The sequence below is a fragment of the Malus sylvestris genome, chromosome 6 (assembly GCF_916048215.2).
Source record: "Malus sylvestris chromosome 6, drMalSylv7.2, whole genome shotgun sequence".
NCBI classification, from domain to species: domain Eukaryota; kingdom Viridiplantae; phylum Streptophyta; class Magnoliopsida; order Rosales; family Rosaceae; genus Malus; species Malus sylvestris.
The window spans coordinates 20,224,089-20,247,226 of NC_062265.1; the positions used below are offsets into that span (position 1 = coordinate 20,224,089).

Below are 23,138 nucleotides of genomic sequence, written 5' to 3' on the forward strand. Positions count from 1 at the left end.
ATGCAATTTTGTACTTCGCCCTTATTCTTGTAGATAAGCACCAAAGTGCTCTTTCGCCACTCATTTGGCATCTTCTTCGTTTTCAAAATCCTATTGAAAAGGTCAGTGAGTCATGCTAAACCTGTCTCTCCCAAGACTTTCCACACTTCGATCGGTATATCGTTTGGGCCCACTGCTTTTCTATGCTTCATCTTCTTCAAAACTACAACCACTTCTTCCTTCCTGATTCGACGATAAAAGGAGTAGTTTCTACACTCTTCTGAGTTACTCAACTCCCCTAAAGAAGTACTCCTTTCATGTCCTTCATTGAAAAGATTATGAAAATAACCTCTCCATCTGTCTTTGACCGCGTTCTATGTAGCAAGAACCTTTCCATCTTCATCCTTGATGCACCTCACTTGGTTTAGGTCCCTTGTCTTCTTTTCCCTTGCACTAGCTAGTTTATAGATATCCAACTCTCCTTCTTTGGTATCTAGTCGCTTATACATATCGTCATAAGCCGCTAACTTAGCTTCTCTCACAGCTTTCTTCGCCTCTTGCTTCGCTCTTCTATACCTTTCACCATTTTCATCGGTCCTATCCTTGTATAAAGCTTTACAACATTCCTTCTTAGCCTTCACCTTTGTTTGTACCTCCTCATTCCACCACCAAGATTCCTTTTGGTGTGGAGCAAAGCCCTTGGACTCTCCTAATACCTCTTTTGCTACTTTTCGGATACAACTAGCCATGGAATCCCACCTTTGGCTAGCTTCCCCCTCTCTATCCCACACACACTGGGTGATTACTTTCTCTTTGAAAATGGCTTGTTTTTCTCCTTTTAGATTCCACCATCTAGTCCTTGGGCACTTCCAAGTCTTGTTCTTTTTTCTCACTCTTTTAATATGTACATCCATCACCAACAAGCGATGTTGATTAGCCAAGCTCTCTTCCGGTATAATTTTGCAATCCTTACAAGTTATACGATCCCCTTTCCTCATTAGAAGAAAATCTATTTGTGTTTTTGACGACCCACTCTTGTAGGTGATCACATGTTCTTCTCTCTTCTTAAAGAAGGTGTTGGCTAAGAAGAGATCATATGCCATTGCAAAATCCAAGATAGCTTCCCCATCCTCGTTTCTCTCCCCAAACCATGGCCACCATGAAAACCTCCATACTTGCCTGTCTCCCTGCCCACGTGTCCATTTAAATCTCCTCCTATAAATAACTTCTCCGTCTGGGCAATTCCTTGCACCAAGTCTCCAAGGTCTTCCCAAAATTTCTCCTTCGAACTCATATCCAACCCTACTTGAGGTGCATACGCACTAATCACATTGATGAGTTCTTGTCCTATTACAATCTTGATTGCCATGATTCTATCTCTTACCCTCTTGACATCTACAACATCTTGTGTCAAGGTCTTGTCCACGATGATGCCAACACCGTTTCTCGTTCTATTTGTGCCCGAATACCAAAGTTTAAACCCTGAGTTTTCTAGATCCTTTGCCTTAAGACCAACCCACTTAGTTTCTTGTAGGCACATAATATTTATCCTTCTCCTCACCATAACTTCCACTACTTCCATAGATTTTCCCGTTAAGGTTCCTATATTCCACGTTCCTAAACGCATTCTACTCTCTTGAACTCTACCATTCTGTCCTAGCTTCTTCACCCTCCCCCGTCCAATAGGATCAAAGTACTTCTTTTGTGTGCCCTGTGTAAAGTTGATAGGAGCATATGTTCCCAAACAACTTTGAGTGGAGTCGTTCGAAAAGAAGTTTCTATGGCCCCCTTGCTCATTTAACACTGCATCCGGGTGCCGATGGAGATACAGCGACCCTTGCTCACTTATCACTGTGCTCGGGCCACACAGCGCGCCACTTACGGGTGATGCCCTAGCTTTAGCCCGATTTCGTTCTGGATTCATTTTCATAAGGATTCGACGTAACCGAAGAGTGCCGGCTGTCGACTACCTAACGCCTTCCCCCTCCTCCTTTACCCGGGCTTGGGACCGGCAATGTAAGATAAACTTACACAGGCGGAGTTACGTATAGGTATAATATACATTCATAAATTTGTTACTTTTTTTTTTCGAAATATATTTGTTACTTGAGTTAGGGTAGAATGTTTTGCAAATAAATTTATGTTAGTATATTAATTTTTTTTGTTATAAGATATTAATTAGATTTTTGGAGTTCGAAAATGAATAATATTAGAAGATTTTAATTGATTTTTAATATTTTTAGAAAATATAAAATGAGTATAAAAGAAATACATACATACATACATATATATACATACATACATACATACATACATACATACATACATACATATATATATATATATATATATATATATATAACTGAACTTACTCCTAAAAACACTCTATATTTTTGGACCTGAATCTAAAAGTCCCTTGACTGGCTGATGCTATTGAAATTATCTATTTGAGTTTTATTTTATAAACTACATGATATATCAGTTGATGGTTGGTTTCTTTGTTTAATCATTAAAAAATGCCACATTATGTGGTTCACAAAATATAGTCTCCTAACTTTTTCCGTATGACTATATTTGACTGTTAGATAGTGAATATATTAAGGAAATGCATGTGTTGAAACAAAAATTCTAGAGTTTAGCAAATGTAGGACGCTATGACGCTTTTATTTATTTATTTATTTATTTATTCTCTTTATACCTATGTACAGACACTCAACATGATACATAGACCTGACATTCGTGTCATATTTCTTGTGTTCGTGTCATTTTCGTGACATACCTGATATCTTAACGGGTCGCATTGTGTAAGACCAGTTAAAGTACGGGCAATATGACCTGACTTGAAATCAACTCGTTAATATTATCAGGTAATATGATCTAGCCCGTTACCCGTTAAAAAAAAATATTTTAAATCAATAAATAATGAAAATGAAAGACATAATTTGACCCCAAAAAATGAAAAATATAGTACCAAAGTAGTATATGCATATCACATTGTCACATAAGTATTACTTTCAAAACATATAACAAAATATTTGTCTTTCAAGTACTACATATCCCAAAATAAGAGTCTAATGAACAAACATAGGTACATTACTACAAAATACCAAATGTTCAAGGATATGCAAAATCAAAGGAATTGCATTTCAATGTTGAGGAACCTTGCACGTTTGTTTTTTTTTAATACATTTTTTTATGCATGTTTGGTATTTTTATTTTTAATGTGTTTTATAATTTTTTAATCTCACCCCTTGCCTATAGTATACTATAAAAATAAATAAAATTTATTTTTTCAATTTATAAAGAATATAATACAATAATAAATATTTAATATACATATATACATATACACTATGGCTATTATATTTTAGAGTATTTTTTTAGTAGTTTAAAAAGTTAAAATAATCAAAATAACTTACGGGTTACCACGTGTCATCCTTATGTAAACTTGTTAAAAAACCGTTATTAACGTGTTCTTATGGTGTGATCTAATAAATATCCTTTTTTTTTTTTTTGAAAATTGTATAGTTTGTTTCGATGGAAAAAAAAAATTGAATTAGCCTCAAAAAGTGAATATTTCTCAACGTGACATAATTTAGATGGTCAAAAAGGAAGTGCCAGGTGAAAAAAGGATTTTGATATTGTAGATACGAAAGCTGACAAGTTACAAACTGGCACAAAAAAGTTACCAGCGTAAAAAGATTCAGCAGCTATTTAAAATCACAATAGTTTATATTTTAATTTTATGATTTTGTTAAAAAAAGATTTTGATCACATGGCCTAAAAAGGTGGTAAATATTATTTCGGTGGCAAAGTGGATGTAATATTTAAATAAAAGAAAAATTAATAAAAATTGTTAGAAAAATTTTGAGTTTTAACGAAAATGATAAAATAAAAGTTAAAATGAATAGTATCATGATTAACTTTTTAGTTTTAAAATATGATTTTTCATTAAAGTGAACAGTACTGAGATCTTTTCGTTAAAGTTTCCTTAAATAAAGTGAAAGCAGTTGAGTTGCTGCAGGAGTGTTGTACTTATTTACCATCTATAAACTCACATTTTGAATCCATGAGAGCTTGTAACTTTAGTGGTTAAAAGTATTTGTTCGGAAGCACATATTAAGGTCACAATTTTTTTTTATAGAAAAAAGGGCTTATTAACAAAAATAATCATGTGTTTATACATATCACACATTCCAAAGATACCAGAGGATCTAAACTGACACCACATTTTCCCAACCCAACCATAAAAGAAAACTTTATCCTGAATCAAGTAGTAGGACAACTGTATTTAATAGGATTTGGATCCTCTCTTGAGGAGAGGATCCGAATCATCCTGACCAGATAATAAAAATCGTTGGATCATCCAACGGTTACAAATATGAAGTCCTTTTAAAAATTATAATAATTGTAATCGTTGTATCAAAATTCAATGGCCCATGTTATCTGATCAAGAGGATTCATACCCCCTGCTCAGGAGAGGATCCAAATCCTATTTAATACTTAAGTTGTCACGTGAGTCATGACGAGAATCATATAAACATGTGTCTCATTTAAGGTTCTAAAAAACGTTAGACATTAGTTGATCAGTCGGCTGGGGCTTAATGCTTAGGCAGATTAAGTAAATTTAAGTAAATTTATTATATATTATACGAATAAGCGCATATTTATACTTTAAAAAACACATAACTGTATGGGCATGCATAAATTGAAAAATAAAATGATATATAGATTATAAAGTATTAGAGTATATGAAAAGCATAGTAACAAGCATATAGTAAGTGTTCATCCAAGTATTCAATAAGTATCTTACATTTTATTGACAAAATAGTTATTGATTTTCTGTCTAATTAAGAATCGCGACCTAGGCGGGTGCCAGAGCAGGTTTAGGCAGGGTAGGCGGATATCTAAGCGGGCTAGGCGGACACCTAAACGGGTCTAGGCGTACTTTTTTAATTGTCAAACACTTAGGAACTAATTGGAATGATGGTCAACTGCCTAGTGCCTAGGTGCCGTTAGACGGGAATTTTTAGAACAGTAGTCTCATCACTTAGTAGGTATTAAAATCCACAATTCATAAAAAGGGTTAAAATCCACGAATCACGAGATGATGAATTTGACCTATAGGACCCCTCCGTTAATCACATTTTTTTTTATGACTAAAGTCGCACATCAATTAAATCATTGACCTATTTGTCTTGTTTTCAAAGTTGGAACCCAGATCCTCTCCGGATCTAAAAAATATGAGCATAAGAATCAAATGATCAGAGTTGTTGAAATTTGATCTAACGAGTACAAATTATTATAACTTTTAGAAAGACCCCCTATTTGTAACTGTTTGATCAAATTTCAACAGCTCGGATCATTTGATCCTCAGGCTAAAATTTTTTAGATTCGGAGAGGATTTAGGTTCTCAAAGTTGGGCAAGAAGCAACTGTTTCTGTGCATGTGTAAATTTACTAGTGGCCCTCCATAATAATGATGGGTTATCATCCAAGTTGATGCATCATTTTCTCAATGTTTAATCAACCTAGGATATCTTTTTAATCCTAGATTAGTGCTCCAATCAAAATTCCAAATCCTGAGTTTGAAGGACGGTGATAAGGTTGGTGCACTCATGATTAATCTATGAATCTCTATCATTACCAATCTCAAGAGTTCCCCACTCCCACTCCCGTCTCCCATGTGATCTAAAAAATTCTTTCATCCAAACACCTGGACGACATGGTTGTTTGGTCAAATCAAAGACATATTGAACGGGATTAGAAAGTGTTGATTGAAGAGAGCAACTTGCATTGAACGAATTCACTATCACGTAGTGTCCCTATCATATCATGTGCCAAATATTATAACTAGGAGGAATAGACCAGAGTTAGATGTTTTCAAGTCCAAATTTTGTGTGTTTAACTAGAGTTATTTATACGAACACCTCTTGATGTTTTCCTTGTTTTAACAAAAACCCCTTGAAGTTTAAAAGATTATACTATCATCTTTTAAGGTTTTAAATTGTTCCACATAATCCATTCTGTTAGGCCATCTTCAACCGACCTGCTCAAAGGGCTATAGGGCTAAAAATAATCCGTTTTGACACGAAAATCATTTCCAACCGAAGACTAGGCCAAATGATGTGAACCCCACCCGGCCAAAAATCTCAAAACAGGCCAGCGGGCTGGCCAAGATCAGCCAGCCAGCCAGCGGGCTCTCTGATTGCTTTCTGCACACTTTTCTCTTCTCTTTGTATATATGAAGAAAACCCATTACAAAACAACCAAAATTAAAATTACCCATTAATCCGATTTCTTGATCCATGAACCTAAACCATCAAGTGAGTTAATATTCTTTGGGTTCGTGTGGCCCGTTTAATATTAATTTGAGTTAATCAAGTGACTACAGCCCAAAATAGTTTTGTAAACCCAAAGAAGGATTTTTTATTTTAAGTTGTAGTTTTTAAATTAAAATAATAAATTATGTTTGATCCTTTCGGTTAGAGATGATTTTTTGTCACAGGGCTATGTTTAGCCTATGGCCCTCTGGCCTCTCGATTGGAGATGGTAAGGTCTGACACTGTTCATTAAAATATTAATTTCTTAGAAGGCTATAGGGCTAAACGAGCCCTCTGCCATCCTTCAGTTGGAGATGCCTTAATTTCCCATCCAAAAACTGTCGATGTCATCATAAATTTTCTCTAAATGACAAACCAAATTCGAATGATTTGAGGGTTGGAAGTCGACTTCGTAAGATAATTTGGGCGATGAAGAGAAATCCTTGAGTTTCAAAGAGATCAAGATCATACGCAGGCGTGCTAAATAGCGTGAAAAAGGTCTCGGTTAGCAATCATTTGATAAGTTATGGTCTATCATGAAGGAAGATGCTAGCATCAATCGTGCATAACCACGTAATCCTGACACCACTCTTATAGAGTAAAAGTGTAAACCGCAACAGAAATAATAATCAGTGCTACCTATTCATATGCATTGAATAATCATTTTCCCTTTCCCCAACGGCACTTCAAGAGTATCTTTACGCCGATAATGCCCGACAGAAAATTACTTCACCCAATGAACAAGATTTCTGATGCCATCCCCAAAAACAAACATAGAATACAACTTACAATCATGATGTTTCACATAATGTTCATGGAATTACCATTCAAAACCCCATCGAAAAAATAATTCCACAAGTGCAGGCCCGATGCATCGAACAAACAAGACATCACTCCCACTCAATTGTTGATGGGGGCTTTGACGTAATGTCTTGAACTATTCTGTTTACACCCCGGACACTATTGCAAATCTTTCGGGACACATCATCAAGGAACTTATGTTCAAAATAGTACCTGAAATTATCAAAATGGTATTCCATATCATCAGGGAACTTATGACATCGACAACTGATGCTAGCATGCCTAACGACCTTAGAGAATATAACCAACAAACATAAAAGTAAGAAATGATAAATAACACGATATTGGCACAATTGAGGGCGTACCAGTCAGCTGTCATCCCATCTTGACTTGTTACAGCTCTGAGGGCAACAACGTGAGAATGTGTTCTTTGATCGCCCTGAACCCCAACTGATCTTACAGGCAAAAACACTGCAAATGCTTGCCAGATTGTATCGTACAACCCAGCATCTTTGATTGATTGTATGAAAATCTCATCAACCTAAAAAGAAGTAAACAAAGAAAAATGTGACCCACAAATATTAGAAAACCAAAACAGTCAAGCATTTAACTCCAATGACAAGCAAATATACCTGGCGGAGGATATCCAAGGCATTGCCTTGAGTTACATCACCCAAGACTCTTACTGCAAGGCCAGGGCCAGGAAATGGATGGCGCTTTAGAAATCCCTGAGGAACATCTAAGATCCTCCCTAATTCGCGAACCTTTACATGTCAGGGAAAGAAAGACGACAAAATCAATATATGTGCACCAAAGGAAGATTAAAGCATAGCATATGCAATTATAGTAGGAAGGTGGAAGCTGAAACCTCATCCTTGAATAAAAGTTTAAGAGGCTCAATGAGCTTCAGTTTCATGTCTTTGGGAAGCCCTCCAACGTTATGATGGCTCTTGATGGTGTGGGAGTGGGTCCTTCCACTTCCAGGTGGTGGGCAAGATTCAATCACGTCCGGATACAGGGTCCCTTGGACCAAGTAAGTAGGCCTCTTCCCTAATTTTTGCTCCAAATCATGTGCAAAAGCATCGAATATGCAAATGAACTCCTTTCCAATTATTTTCCTTTTCGTCTCAGGATCAACAACACCTTTAAGCTTACTAAGAAATTGTTCTGTGGCATCCACACAAGTAACAGGCAAATGAAGATCTTTTTCAAAGGTTTCCATCACACGTTCTCTCTCCTTAAATCTACACAAAGAAGAAATTTTTATTAGGGAAACACAGAACATACAATTTAAGTCTACAGAAAACGCAAAGTGTTAAGCCTTCCATGTGGTTAAACTGCTTCTGCTCTCACCTCAATAAACCATTGTCAACAAAGATACAATGAAGCCTACCGCCAATTGCCTTATGAACAAGAGTTGCGGCAACTGTGGAATCCACACCTCCTGATAATGCGCATATGACATGATCTTCAGTCCCTACTGTGCTTTTAATCACTTTTATTTCTTCATCCAATACATTTTCCATACTCCATCCTGCACTGACTTGACAAATATCAAACAAAAAGTATTGAAGTGTCTCCATCCCTTCAGGCGAATGTGTCACCTACAAAGGAATTTCAAATCTCATTCACTGAAGCAATTTTAAATTGCCAATAACATTTGAAATTTCCACCGAAAATACTCAAATTTTCAAATGCTAGTACATACAAGAATGACAATAGGCATCCAAGAGCAGTTACTCTTAACATTTCCTATCACATTTTATACCAGAAGATGACTAAGTTCCAAACAAAACAGATTTCTAAAAAATTGATATTTTTTTATAACAATCCAAATGAATGAAAAAGGATTTTATTATAGAGGAAAGCCATTCGTTTGAAGCAACTTACGAAACTTTACATCAGAGTAGGAACATAGCAAAGATAGTTAATGACGAAAGTTATTTTGATGCTTATCCAAAACAAGCATAGCCATTCCACAATAACCAAATCAGTAAAACCCAGTTTAATAGCATACCTAAAACCAATAATCCTAAAAAAAAAACCGATTGACACAAATTTTTATAATTAACATAATCTAAGAACACTAAATTAAATGTACCAACAATGGAAAGCGTTCAATTTCTTATTACCAAATGATGACTAACACCAAAGGGATTCAATGAAATAATAACATAACCATGCCAGCATCACACACCAAATTTCCAAATCAAATAACTATCCAAAAACCAATTAAACCAAAAATTCAAACCAAACCCAATTACCTCTGGGTGGTACTGCAACCCATAGAACCTCCTGACCGGGCTCTCAATTGCAGCCACCGATCCCTGCTGGCTCCGCGCCACGACCTCAAAACCTTCCGGCAGCTTTGCCACCTCATCCCCGTGGCTCATCCAAACCACTTGCTTATCCCCAATCTTCTTGGACCCAAAAATCCCAGAGTTCCTCTCCACCTCAATCTCCATCCTCCCATATTCCTGCTTCTCCCCAACCTTAACCACTCCGCCGAGCCTCTGCACAATCAACTGAAGCCCGTAGCAGACGCCGAGCACGAACACGCCGTTGGCCTCGGCCCACTCGGTGAACCCAGCAGGGAAGCTGGGGGAGTCCAGGGTGTGGACCGAGTGGGGCCCGCCGGAGAGGATTACGACGCGGGGGTTGAGGTCGGTGATGGATTTGAGAGGGCTTGTGCCGGAGATGCAGAGGGAGAAGACGGAGAGGGATCGAATTCGGCGGGTGATGAGGTGGGTGTATTGGGAGCCATAGTCGAGAATCAGGACCAGCTCCGATTTCACGGCTTTTGGGTCCATGGATTTGGCGGCGGTGGATGAGAGGTGCCTAGGGTTTATGCGGAGGTGTGGGTTTCGGAGGTTTGAGTGTGAGTGGCTGTGCTTAGGTTGGAGGGTAGGGTTTAAGGAAATCGACAAAAATGGGAAATTAGGGTTTTTGTGGGAGAGAACCACGCCCTCGGAATGTTTGGCGGGAAGTGGGCCTTCGTTACGAAATTTTTTTTATTATGACGGAATACAAGTTTACATCATGTTTTTATGTAAATGGTAAGAAATTTTATTTTGTAAGTTATTAATTTTTTAACACATATATCCCATCATTTATATTTGTATAGTGATCGCCAAATCTCTCCTTGGTCACGTATCCTGCTCTCTTTTTTATTCTTGTTTTCTTTTTTTCTCCTTTTCTTCTGAGTAATGATAGTAGCGTTTTCATTTGTTATGAGGCAATATTTCTACTATTCTAATTTATAAGAAATAAGGTTTGAACATAAGTGCAAATAAGCGTACACATTATAAAGAGATGATCACTCGCTGGATCCTTTTTGTGAGGATTTCAGGAATTCTCCAATCACATTCGTTTATTGTGGTACCGTTTGGTACATAGATGGGATTGGACGGGACGGAACGGAGATTTCGTGTATGTTTGGTACGCGCAGGACGGAACATATAAGAAATCTTTCAGACCAATTTTGAACAAATCGTTGGGAAAAACCAAATGGGTACCTCTCGAATCGGCGAGTGATAGTAATTTGACAAGATAGGTTTATCATCAATATCCGAGCGAGCTTCGTCCTACATTCTGAGCCATAGATCTTCATCTGGGTCATGATCGTCCACGAATCTGCACGTATGAGTGGTTTTCTTTCGGTTCTGGCAAATGGGTGCACAGGAAACTTGATTGGAGAAGCTGCGGCGGTAGAAGTTCATGAATTGGCAACGGTCTTCGTTAGAACTGGACTTATTGGGATCCCAAGAAAGTTGGTTGGTCTGAGTATCGATGCAGGCAGCCATGGGAGATGAGGGGTTTCGAAGATTTGAGTGGATATAGAATCGGCGATTTGTGTTCCACGGATGTGGAAAGAGTCGTTCCAGGGGGTGAGGCGGAACGAAAATTCACCAAAAACTCGTCCCGTAGAACAATGAGTTCCACCTGTTTTAGGCGCACCAAATGCGGAACAGAACACCTCGTCCCACTCTGTTCCTTCCTATCCCACGTACCAAATGGTACCTGTACATCGTGCGGTCAGTTTTTGGCAAGTACTGTTTATATTCAATTTAAATAAAAAAATTTACAATAATTTCTGACCGCACGATGTACAATGAACATATGTGATTGGAGGATCCCCAGGATCCTCACAAAGAGGATTCGACGAGGATCCAATTTTTATTTTGCTTGCCATTTATTTTTTAGAACTCTTATTGGCACTCTAAAAATCTCAATTTCCACTTCTCACAAATTTATTTTCCTTTCTAAATATATAAAGTTTAGAAAGAAAAATGAGAATTTTGAAGTGCCAATTAGGAGTATGTTTAAAAAATAAAAAAATAAAAACCAAACTGAATACTAAATTGAAACTGAAAAAACCCAAAAAAAAACAAAAAAACAAAATCAAAACCGAAATTTAAATAACTGAACCAAAATTGGTTGGTTCAATTTTCGATTTTCAGTGGTTAGAAAACCGAACAGAATTAACTCTACCCTAACGTTGTTGTTTTTTGCACTTTTAATCCTAGGCTAAGCCTTGGTTTGACATTAAGGTGCTTAAAAAAAACAGCTGCTTATTTTTAAAGTTTTTATGTTGAAGGTGTTTGGTAAACTAAAAAAAAGGGGATTATTTTGGAAGCTGTTGTGATTGACAATTGAAATCATCAGAAAAGCCAAACCAGCTAAATGCTGCTTTGGAAAACTGGTTTTTTTTTTTTTTTTTCAAAGCACGCGGAGCTACAGTGCATCTTTAATGAAACTTTCTAAAGTCCAATAACACCCTCGAACCAGAAATGGCTCCATCTACCATCTTCTCTAATCACCAAACCAGAAACGGCTTCGCCGATCTCCAACGTCCCTTGAACCCAACCCCTTCTTTGCTTTAAATTGATTTCTCTCTCTCCTATGAGACCCGATGGATTTGTCTCCATCATTCGATCCAACAACCTCGATCTCATCAAGATCCGGTGAATTTATTCAGAGAGGGGGTTGGGGAGAGAGACAGGTGAGAGAGCTTGAAGAACAACCCATCAAAGACGGCGTTGAGGTGAGTAGTGCAATGGGCATAGCCACAACGTTGGAGTGCAGACTTGCTCCGATGGCAGCTGCCATGTCAGTTAGATGAAGAAGGAGGAAATTAAAATAAAAAGATGAAGAAGGAGGAGAGAAAAAAAAAAGGACAGAAAATTGGGGAGTTGGGGGAGAGTCGGGAGACTTCTACATAGATTATTAATAAATGAAGATGGATAAAAGAAATATATGAGACTTTTAGAGAGACTATGAATAAATAAAATAATTATTATTTTACATTTAACATGATACTCATTTTATACCATTTTTTGTCATTTCATAATCACAACTGTTTTATACAAAAATTTATCAGATACTATTATACTGTTTTTTTTTCTTCTAAAAGCACTTTTACAAAAAAGTTTACTAAATATTCTACTGCTTTATTTCACAACTGCTTATTTTCACATCACAGCAGAAACAATTTTTTTCTTCAAAGCACAGCAATACCAAATCAGCCGTAAGTGGGCTTACGCTATTCCTCCCCAGTTCTTCACTTCGACATTTCCTTTTCCCCGTTCTTGCTCTTTGTCTGCGGCCGTTATTCTTTGCCCTCTGGATTCAAGCTAAACCTTCCCTCTGGGTTTTCTTTCTCGGTTTCAATTGGTTTTGTCATAACTCATGTCTTAAAAAAATGTGTTTTAATCCCAATAAGTATGAAATGACCAAAATAACCCTAATTAAGTGGAATAATTATAGACCTCTAAGCTAAATCCCAATTTCTCATGTTTTTCTATTTTATTAAATTATTTTTCGTATTCACAAGTGCGTGGGAGAAAGTGAAATCGATTTTGGAATTACGCAGGTCAAGTTAAATTTTTTTAATGAAGGAGGGCATTTAGTAATTTCACTTTGGAAATTTTTAAGTAGAACTTAATCCACTCTCGGTCACTCTTCTTCCTCATTTGCATCGATACTCTTCTCCCTAACCTAAACTCTGCAACTCTCTCTAGCCACCAAGAACAGCCTTTATCACCACCACCAAATCCGACTGAAATTCACCTCATCACCACCATAATCCAGATCTCTGTGACACAAGGAGCTTGGTGGAAATGTGCAGAGCTCACAAACTCGAGAGCTTCGAGTTTCCCGGTGAGTTTCGAGTTTAAACAAACGAAAGGTTGATTGGGTTCGAATTCGACTGCTTGTGATTCCAGGTAATTTTTCCAGGTTGTGTAGTTGCTTTTGAACTGAAAATTGTGGTCTAAAGCTCTGTAATCTCTCTGTTCTTCATTTCTAGTTTCCAGCGAGGAGGTCCGACGAGAACTTGTCGAAACCGAGGTGGATTCGACCTCAACCTGTCAAATTTTTTACCTTGGTAAGCTTCTCGAGCTTTCGGTACGAAATTGATTAAAATCTAAGCTAAATTCGAAGGGTTTGACCTCTGCTTGTCTCGGTGTTCTTATTCCAGAAATCGGTGGAGTTCTCCAACGAGACCTCGTCGAATCCACTTCGGTGGATTCGACCTCTCTTTGCTCAAATTCGATCCAGGTGATATTCTTGAGCTTATGATGAGGTTTTGGTGGAAAAATTGATGAAAAAACGGTTGAATTTGAGCTTGAACAAGCTCTGATCGGTTTCTGGTTTTTCTGTAGAATCCAGCGGCGGAGCATGGCGGTCGCCGTTAACCTTAATGGCGGTAGCGGTAGATTCCGTTAGAGTTAACAGAATATCTAACAGCGAAGGTATATTCTGTTGAGTTTTATAGATTTTTCGACAAATGGTGCGTGGCCACAGCGACGACGATCAGTACAACAGCGCGTCTGCTGGCGGTAGCGTCCATCGGCGACCATCTAGCGTGTGATGTCACTACGACGGCGCAAAGTGGGCCATGGCGGAGCATGCAGCAACGTGGGGCGGTGCATGTGGCGGCCCGTGGGGACCTGAGACCTAACCTAAGGTTATTCAACTGTTGGATCCTCTCCGAGGCAATGCCTCGAGATCCTACCGACCAGACAACATGGGCCGTTGGATTTTGATCTAACGATTACAAACAGAGAGTTCCTCTAAAAATTATAATAATTATCGCTGTTAGATCAAAATCCAACGACTCATCTTGTCTGGTCAGTAGGATCCCGAGACATTGCCTCGGAGAGGATCCAAAGGTATTCGACGTTCCAAATCACATGGTGCACTTTATTTATACAAACTCGGAGTCATTTATCACATTTAAGTGAAAATACATTAAATTGAAGAGAGACGCTCGAAATTTAAGTGAGTGGATCCCTTCAACGCTCAAGTTTTTTATTAATTGTTTTTGATGAATTTAACTGTTTTGAAGTAGTCATCGATGGGAATTAAATAGAATTGGTTGATGACCATGTAGTTGATTTATTTATTATGATGATTAGTTTTCACCACATGGTCTTTTATATGTCAAGTATAGATAATTGCGACCATAGGACATGTGCATGTGATATGATACTTTTGGTAGAGGCTAGATATGCGAGTGGATGCTAGCAATGCACAGGTAGACGCCAGTGTAGCCATGCACTCTTACTAGTAGATGCTAGTATTATTATTGATCGCCCCGGTATGATTTCTGAATTATTGACTTGAATGTGGTTTCGTTTGACTATATATTGTAGTAGATACTAGTATGTATGTAGTTTGAAACTATATATGATTTCCAAAATGGGGGTTAGTATGGTTGAAACGATTTTGACTACATAAATGATTATGACCGCTCACACTTTGTTTTCGCCCTTCAGGACCTAGTGAGCACAAGGCTACATTTGAGGACGAGTGGGCTTGGCAGTATTATAGTCTTCCTACTGTGTAGGGTGCTTCCCTTCTGTTTATGTTTATCTAGTTTTGTAATAATGTATGATCATATTTTTTATTATGCTTGGCATTACAAATACTTTTGTTGGAAAATATTAAGTTTAGGATTTGGGCCCAACTCATTAGAATTAGGTTTTCGTTAGGGTTTAGTTTACTATAAATAGAATGCTTGTAATTCACTTGAGAATAAGTCCGTTACAATGTAGTCTTCAGTTTGTCGTCGTCTCGGCATTCTTCATTATAAATAATATCCGTAGTTTAGTATTAATTGTTCGTTTGTAATGCATACTTTAGTTTTCAACTTGGTATTAGAGCATGCTTGATTCTTTGAGATTTAATTTGCTTTAGGTGGCTATCAATTTATTCGTTCGTTTGTCCTCCGTGTATTAGTTCAAAGATGTTTGTTTTCTTGGTTTGTATGTCTCGTAGTAGTTAGGTGGCTATCCACATGAACTAGCTGCCATTGTCCACATCCAGACCCAAGATCCCGTTTGCCCATTGCTCTCGACCACACCAAACCTGATGTGCACCACCACCATCTCGCACTAGACAATTAACTAGAAACTAGATTCCTATCTGCATGTTGTCACTGCAATAAAAAACCCAACACATCTGCCGTCTGAATCCACCCTTGCCGCCAAGCCACCCAATCAACCTCCACACGCCCTCGTAGTGACCCGTACCTGACCCACAACCTAAATCGCTACCACGCCCACCAGAACCTTTACTGCCCTTGATCGCTGTTAATTCCTTGCCAACCCTAGTCCCCGGGTTGACTCGGTTTGTTTTGTTTTACGTTTGATGAAGTTTCGTTTGCATAGAGCTAAAAAACACAAGAAGAAAAGGGAAGGAAAAAAAAAGGAAAAAAATGAAAAATGAAGAAAAAAATGGAAATTGCTTGAGGTTTTGGCCCACGCGGAAAAAGAGAGGAAAAAAGGTTGTTGTTTTTCCTGTTTAAAATCTTTGAAGTCTGTTGGTTGTATATGTAGTTTATTGTTGCCTATCATATCGATCGCTTAAGTGTTTGGATTTGTAACCATTCGAGTGATGTTGTGACAAGAAGAATGTCACAGTACCAATCATTGTCTTGGCCAGGCAATTCAGTAATGTAAGGCTTCCATCTAAGATTGGCCTGAGTTTGAAGGTAATATCGAGTATTATTGCTCCTCCGCAATGCATAAAGAACAAGGAATTCAGGGAGTCTTAACTCAGCACTGTACCATTCATTTAGGCATTCAAAGCAGGTGGTTTTCCGGAAGGAATATGGGGTGAGGTTGCAGAGGCTTATTGGAAAGAAGACCAGAATTCCCCTTAGAAGGGGTGATAAAGGGAACTTTAAACCTAAATCAAGGTAATAGGGATGAATCCTTGTACATGGGCGTTTAGGGTGTGAGGGAAGTGGAGGTTTTGCAGCAACATCACAATTATCTTCCTACTGAACTTTGCATCCATTCAGAATATGGGTGTGACCAGCTAAAAAAGCTGCCTTTTCTTCTTTATTGCAAACCCTTAGCATTGGAAGATCTAGAGAATAATTGTTACTACCAAGGGAAACGGAGTGGGTAGATGGAAGATCAGCCATAAGGTGCAGAATTCTAGAGAAGTTTTTTGCGAAGAAAGGCAGATGCAGATTGGGGCAAGAAAGAGAAAGATACGCAGGATGATGATTAGCTTTGTGTAGAGATAAAAATTAAGGTACCATTGGAATTTAAAAATGAGCATTTCAAATCATCTAGCTGTTGAATAAGGAACGACTCGTCTTTGGGATCATCGAATCTGACGAAAAGGTACGTCAAAAGTGATTTCTCATTTCCTGTGTATACAAAACAAGATATGTAATTTCACCATTACTTCCGTTATGACACGGAACTAGAAACTACACGTCTGAAGCTTAAAACGTCTCCACCACTTTTCTAGTAGTCGGACTACCGCAAAGCAATGGAAGATCAAATGGTATGTATTCTAGCTTACTCAGAAAGGCATGGTCTTTGGATAATTATCCATCCTCAATGGGAACAAGTTGCTTTTTCAGATGCATAGTTAGGGGCAATTGTGGGATCATGATTTTCTAAGGCTGGAGTAAGGCTGATCGGAATAATGTTACCTCAGAAGTCCTGTCATTGACTCAGCAACTTCGAATGGAGTTGTATTAGATGGAGTAGTGGTGCCACTATCATCTTGGTCTGGGGCAATAGGCGAAGTCTAAGCGACTCTGCTAGAATGACCATGCTTATTCTGGAAGACATGTGATTTGATCCGAATATGGACACAATAAGATCCTTATATGTCTTGGAATTCCTACAATCTAGGGATAGCATGCGCCGCAAGTAAGTACACTCCTACAAGGATGCAATATCTAATCCTAGATATCCTCTAGGATTATTCTCGTTTTTAGAATGAGGATTATATCCTAAAAACAACTCCCACACAGTCAATATAAATACACCCAGTTAGGGTTCATATAAGGTATTGCATTCTAAGTATCCTAATTCTCTTGCCTACTGCTTGAGTCTCAAATCATTTACTAACTTGATCGTCGGAGAGCCTTTGACTGACAAATCGCCCTCCAGTCTAAGGCTTGCTCACGGTTACTTCTGTTTTGCAGGTTGATTGAGTTCGTGCTTTCTCCGTTCATGGTGGTGCTTGAATTAGATTATCACACTATTCTAAGTTTACATAATCACACTAATTGTAAAATACTATTCGCAGCATAATAAAGGGCATTAAAACTAATGTCAATCAAATACCAATGTAAATCGTTTGAAACAAGTAATATTGTTATTTTAATTTAGGGTTAATATCAGTTTACTACCTTGAAGTTTCGTGGTTTTCAACATTTGGTACATGAAGTTTTTTTCATTCCAGAGTCATACCTTAAGTCTTAATTTTGGGACAGTTTCATACCTTCGTTAAGTTTTCTATTAGTTTTTCTGTTAACCGATGACGTGGTGTCTACGTGGACAATGACTAGGTGCCACGTGGATATTAAAAAAAATTAACAAAAAATAAAATAATAATAATAATTAAAAAATAAAAAAAACCCTAAAAATACAATCAATCCACAACCACCTCCTTTCCTTCTTCCCTCTGCAACCCCCTCCATTTCTCTCTCTCTCTCTCCCCTTCCCTCCCATAGCCAAAAACCCTTCCCTCCCTCATTTGGTCTTCCTCTGTTTTCCCGCATCATCCAACAGTTGGACTCGACGTCTCTTTCTTTTTCTTCCCCCTCTTTGCTCTCTTTACCGAACCCTAACCCCCAAATTCCAACCTCCCACCATTCAATCCAACCCTAATCCCCCCTAATCGGACCCCAACATGACCCAGTTCACCTCCGATTGCCTCCAATTCCACTCTGCCCCAGCCTATTTGTTCAAAATTCCAGCCATGCCCAAGACTCCGAAAGCTTCGCAGAGGAGTAGGCAGAGGCCGCACTAGGGTAACAAGCAAATTAAACCCTATTGGTGACACACAAATTAAACCCTATTGATGACAATTATAGTAATGATGCAAGTAGGGATCGTTCTAGACCGGGGATTAACTAGGGATGCTAATCAACACAAATAAGACTCAAAAACACTAAACTAGACTCTATAAACTCAAAACTAACTTAAAACACTCAAAACAGCAAATAACAATAAAAAAGACTCAAGTCTAGACCTAGAAAGTGATTTGGACGAAAATAGAACTTCAAAGACTCAAAAGACTTAAAAGAAACAAGTTTTGACTCTAAAAACAAGACTTAAAAGTAAAGGGTTTGGTTTTGACGAAATTGAACTTTTAAAACATAAACTTTGTAAACAAACTTAAAGACTCACGAAATTGATGAAATAGAATGGTGAAAGGCTAGTTAGAGGGTTCCTTCTCCACACATGAAACATATGCATACGACTCGATTTCCAGTTACTCTTTCAACAAACCATGAACGACAATGCCCCAAATTAACTAGATTGCACCAATTAATTCTCAAATTTCCCTAGATTCATTGAATTGAATGGAATACACATTACAACCAAATTATTCTTATCAAGGACCCTAACTATGGAATACGCATGATAGAGACACATATCAAAGATCATTAAGTTCAATGGAAATCATAAGCATTGACGAGGCATTCATAACTATGGAATACGCATGTTACTCTTGCCAAGGATTTACTTAACACAATCGTGACTAGCGACTTTTACTACTTATGAATATAAGTTAATAACGATTAGGTGAAATTCCCTTATACTCTAGCATCAAATTCATGCATGCAAACTAAGTGTCGACCCTCAATCAACATACATAAACATGTTATCAATCAAATAGATAAGTAAACCACATTCACGATTTATGAAATCATAACTGGAGGAAATCAAGTCATATAAAACATATGATCATGGCTTTGAATTCCCCTCTAACTATAAAGAAATTAGTTCCTCATGTTCACAAATAAACAAAGATAAATAAATCTAAACATTGACATAAAGATAGAAAACACCTAGAAACGCTCCAACAATCCAAGCTCCTTGAATGGCATGCACGGCTCCAAGAGTCTCCTTCTTTCTCCTTTGCAAACTCACGGCACAAGAGGGATGTTTGGGTGAATGGTGTAGTGAAAATATGGTAGAGGGTGGTGACTAAATGGTGCAGCAAAGGATGGTATTTATAGGCTGAAATTCGCAGCCCCTATGTAGCAAAGGAAAATGATTTAAAGGCCTAATTTGTATAGGATAATAACACACAATCCTTGAAGGAAAAGGCTAAGGCTTTTAGAAACCAAGGGGGAAAAGAATAGTCAGGTTTCTAGAAGTTCTAGAAAGGTTTGGGGCGTCACTTTTGTAGGACAAGGGATAAGGCCTTCTAGAAAGGTTGTTTTGTGGCTGATTTCTAGAAAAACAAGGGATAAGGTGTGGCACCTTTGTAGGAAGGGATAAGGCTTATAGAAATCAGGTTTTAAGCATCCTAATATAGCTAGGAATCCTCCCAAGTAGCTGAAATATAGGTGGATTAGGATTAGGATAAGATAGGATAGGATTGGATAGGATAGGGTTTGGATAATGTTTTGGATAAGGTTTCTTCACTTGAGCTGATTCTTTGGCTTCAACTTCCCTTCTTCAAGTAGGAAACCTTGTTTGAGTAGGAAACTTCAATCTTCTAGGAATCCAATTTCAACTAGGAATCCATCTTCAACTAGGAATCCATGTTTGACTAGGATTTCATCTTCAATTAAGCACTTTCCCACTTCAATTAGGAAACTTTGCATCTTCAAGTCTTCAACTTTGAAACACAATCCTAGCTCTTCAATCCTTCAAATTCGTCCATTCTTTGTGCTCCACATGCATGAGCTCCATTCTAGCTTAATTTTGCTCCAAAATGCTCTAAATTGCATCTTTTTGCTTACTTTGTCCTTAAAACCTGAAAACACATGAAAATAGCTTAAAAAACTAACTTAACTAAGAAAACACAACATAAATGCATAAGAACTAACTAACTAAGGCGCATAAATATGCTCCTATCAAGTAGGCAGAGGCCGCACTAGGGTAACAAGCAAGCCCTTCGACCTACCGCTAGAGAAGCTGTCGCCGAGGCCGTGGTAAGGCCCAGAACAAGGTTGAAGGGGTGAGGGAGAGAGATAGAGAAATGGGAAGAGGGATGGGGAATGGTGAGTGCAATGGTGAGCCCATCATGTCGAAGAGGTTTCGATACCAGACGTCGGTGGTGAGGTCGTCTCAGAATTCGAATGGGTGTTCCTGAAATAGAGGAAATCCGATCGGGATTTCGCTACGTATCTTGTAGAGGTTGTAGGGGTAGAGGTTGATCAAGAACGAGGAATTGATGTCGCTAAGGAACTGGAGGAGGGGCCTGATGATAGTGTCGACGGCCGGTTCTTGGAACTGGGCATTGGAAGGCGGGAACGCCATGCTAATGACGTTGATGACGGAGAAGGTGGTGGCGATGGGGTTGGATTGGAGGGTGGCTAGCGGTGAGGCTGGATTGTAGGATGCGTAAATGGGGACTGAAAAGATGGTTGCAGATTGATTGTATTTTTAGGGTTTTATTTATTTATTATTATTTTTTAATATCCACGTGGTGCCCAGTCATTGTCCACGTGGGTACCACGTCATCAGTTAACAGAAAAACTAACGGAAAATTTAACGAAGGTATGAAACTGGCCCAAAATTAAGACTTGAGATATGACTCTGGGATGAAAAAAACTTCATGTATCAAATGCTGAAAACCATGAAACTTCAGAGTAGTAAACTGATATTAACCCTTTAATTTAGAGTGCTGTTAAGCTCATCCCAGTGTCTTATTTCCATACTCACTATAAATGATACTCTTATTGACAAATTTATCCTAGTATAAAATGACCTTTAAAAACCTAAAGATCAACTAAAATATCATAAATAAGAAAAAGAAAAAAGAAAAAAATATAATGAACCCCACAAGCTTTCCTGGGGGAAGGAAGTTCAGAAATTAAACTTATCAGGCAGAGGGTGAATTCGGACTTGACAAAGCAAAGTCTCGAGGCTCGCAATAAAGCGCATGTTGTGGAAGGTGTGATCAAGCTTCACCAGAGAGTAGAGCAAGTTAGTCTTCAAGACTATTAGAATGTTGAGATAGATGAGGAGAGAAGCTCATAGTCCATATTACATTAGGGGACCCACAGATCCGACACTCGTTGAACTTTGATCGTGTTTGGTGTTTTGGAACAATTTGGATACCTACCATATACTGAATTTGGAAGAATTTGATGTTAGGGAAAGCCAGTGCAACACCAAACTATGAGTGAAGCTCTTCCAATTTAATCACGCCATCTCTTGTGTGGTCTGAATTCAAATTGGAAACGATAGAAATTAGGTACTGGAGTGGTTTTCGAGACGTGGTGGTGCTGCGATGGTTGGCGATAGAGGAGGGTGTTGGAAGTATGCCCACAAAGCCACTCATTTGATGTAATAGCTTTTGGAATACTTAATGTATTAAACTTTTATATGTTTAATGAAGGGCAAAGCTTATTGTTAATCACTATTTATTGTATCATGTGTTTAAGCAATAAGTGAATCCAAGGAATGTATTTGATCTAAGAGACAAGTGATCTAAGTGAGTTAGATTATCAAGACCATTCTCTTATGTTCATTCCTAAAACGTTCCTAGCCATAGGATTGCCAATTGGGCATTGACAATCCGTTAAGGTTAGTATGTGTTATGTTGACTCAAGCGTGAGTATGACTAGTCTCAAGTCATTTGGTGTTGGACACTAAGACAAACACATAGGTGCTCGAAAGAGTAATCGAGTACACTGAACAACGATCAAAAGAGAGTTCGAACATACATGTCATGTAAGAACTCTAAAGTTGCAATATGCAAAGTAGTCCTTTGACCTGAGGCATCATAGATGTCTAATGGTTAGGTCCTTGATCTTTGATCATGTCAAACGGCATTCCATCGGAGTGTCCACGGCATTGTTGGGGTCAAGCTATCTAGTCATGTAGGCATATGAATGCACAACAAGGGATCTCTAACCTTCCATGGTGGAAGGAGAATACTCTAAGATATGATTCTAAAGTCTTTGGCCAAAGCATATGAATATGACTTAGGAAGTTTGTTCCAAATCATATTCAAGGGAATCATATAGAGATGTATCACATTGGATAGTAGACATGAAACAAACTATCACTCAAACAATGTGATTAAGAGTATTGTATTAGAGAATGACCGTATTGCATTGTAGTTGCAACTGGATAGGTTCTCCAACCAATTCTACTTAGCTTGGGTAACCATGACATACTGCTAGGTGTCACTCATGGTTTGTGGAAGCCCTAAATGATTAGCAAACACTAATCATTAAGGGAGAATTGAAATGTGGTTTCAATTTCACAATCGATCGTTAAGAGTAACAATCGCCCACTACCTCGCTAATTGGAACCTAATGGATCGTACACCGAGTAAGGATGTATGTGAAGAAATCAAATGAAATGGATAAGCAATTAAATGGTTTAATTGAAGAATGGTCAAGATTAATTAATTAGTTAATTAATTTTACGAAAAGGTTCGTGTTGGGCTTATATGTTGGTTTTGGGTTTCGGGGCCCAAAAGCATTTTGGTCCAAAAGGCCCATTATGTTTAAGTTGTATGACAACTAAAGCAAAATGGGCAAATAGCCCAATAACATCAAAGAGGCCGGCCATTAGGGTGGATGGGC

At 38.1% G+C, this 23,138-nt stretch overlaps 2 protein-coding genes and 1 long non-coding RNA gene across 4 annotated transcripts; 1 reads left to right on the top strand and 2 right to left on the bottom strand.

Annotated features, from left to right (window-relative positions):
- Positions 1-937: 937 nt before the first annotated feature.
- Positions 938-2,019, bottom strand: LOC126626416 (uncharacterized). The gene has a single exon (XM_050295743.1). It carries the CDS (start codon positions 1,907-1,909, stop codon positions 1,061-1,063), a length of 849 nt encoding a protein of 282 aa, XP_050151700.1. The 5' UTR covers positions 1,910-2,019; the 3' UTR covers positions 938-1,060.
- A 4,901-nt stretch (positions 2,020-6,920) lies between these two features.
- Positions 6,921-10,078, bottom strand: LOC126626415 (uncharacterized). Its single transcript, XM_050295741.1, has 6 exons — positions 9,367-10,078; positions 8,456-8,706; positions 7,971-8,346; positions 7,735-7,866; positions 7,468-7,643; positions 6,921-7,315 (listed from the first exon to the last, which is right to left on the bottom strand). The coding sequence occupies exons 1-6, from the start codon at positions 9,910-9,912 to the stop codon at positions 7,192-7,194; spliced, it is 1,605 nt and encodes a 534-aa protein (XP_050151698.1). The 5' UTR covers positions 9,913-10,078; the 3' UTR covers positions 6,921-7,191.
- Positions 10,079-12,986: 2,908 nt separating this feature from the next.
- Positions 12,987-15,221, top strand: LOC126626417 (uncharacterized). 2 transcript variants are annotated; one of them, XR_007624677.1, is made up of 5 exons: positions 12,987-13,326; positions 13,410-13,487; positions 13,581-13,660; positions 13,765-14,702; positions 14,881-15,221. It is a non-coding gene; the product is annotated as an uncharacterized LOC126626417 (long non-coding RNA). The 2 variants fall into 2 exon arrangements; XR_007624678.1 differs by having other exon boundaries at positions 12,995-13,326; positions 13,765-14,383.
- Positions 15,222-23,138: the final 7,917 nt, after the last annotated feature.

Bases quoted from the DNA above. Each gene is read 5' to 3' on its own strand.
- LOC126626416 (XM_050295743.1), bottom strand. From the start codon at position 1,909: ATGAAAATGAATCCAGAACGAAATCGGGCTAAAGCTAGGGCATCACCC.
- LOC126626415 (XM_050295741.1), bottom strand. From the start codon at position 9,912: ATGGACCCAAAAGCCGTGAAATCGGAGCTGGTCCTGATTCTCGACTAT. The intron at 8,347-8,455 runs GTGAGAGCAGAA...TTCTTTGTGTAG, and splicing joins GTTGACAATGGTTTATTGAG to ATTTAAGGAGAGAGAACGTG. The intron at 7,867-7,970 runs GTTTCAGCTTCC...TGACATGTAAAG, and splicing joins AACTTTTATTCAAGGATGAG to GTTCGCGAATTAGGGAGGAT.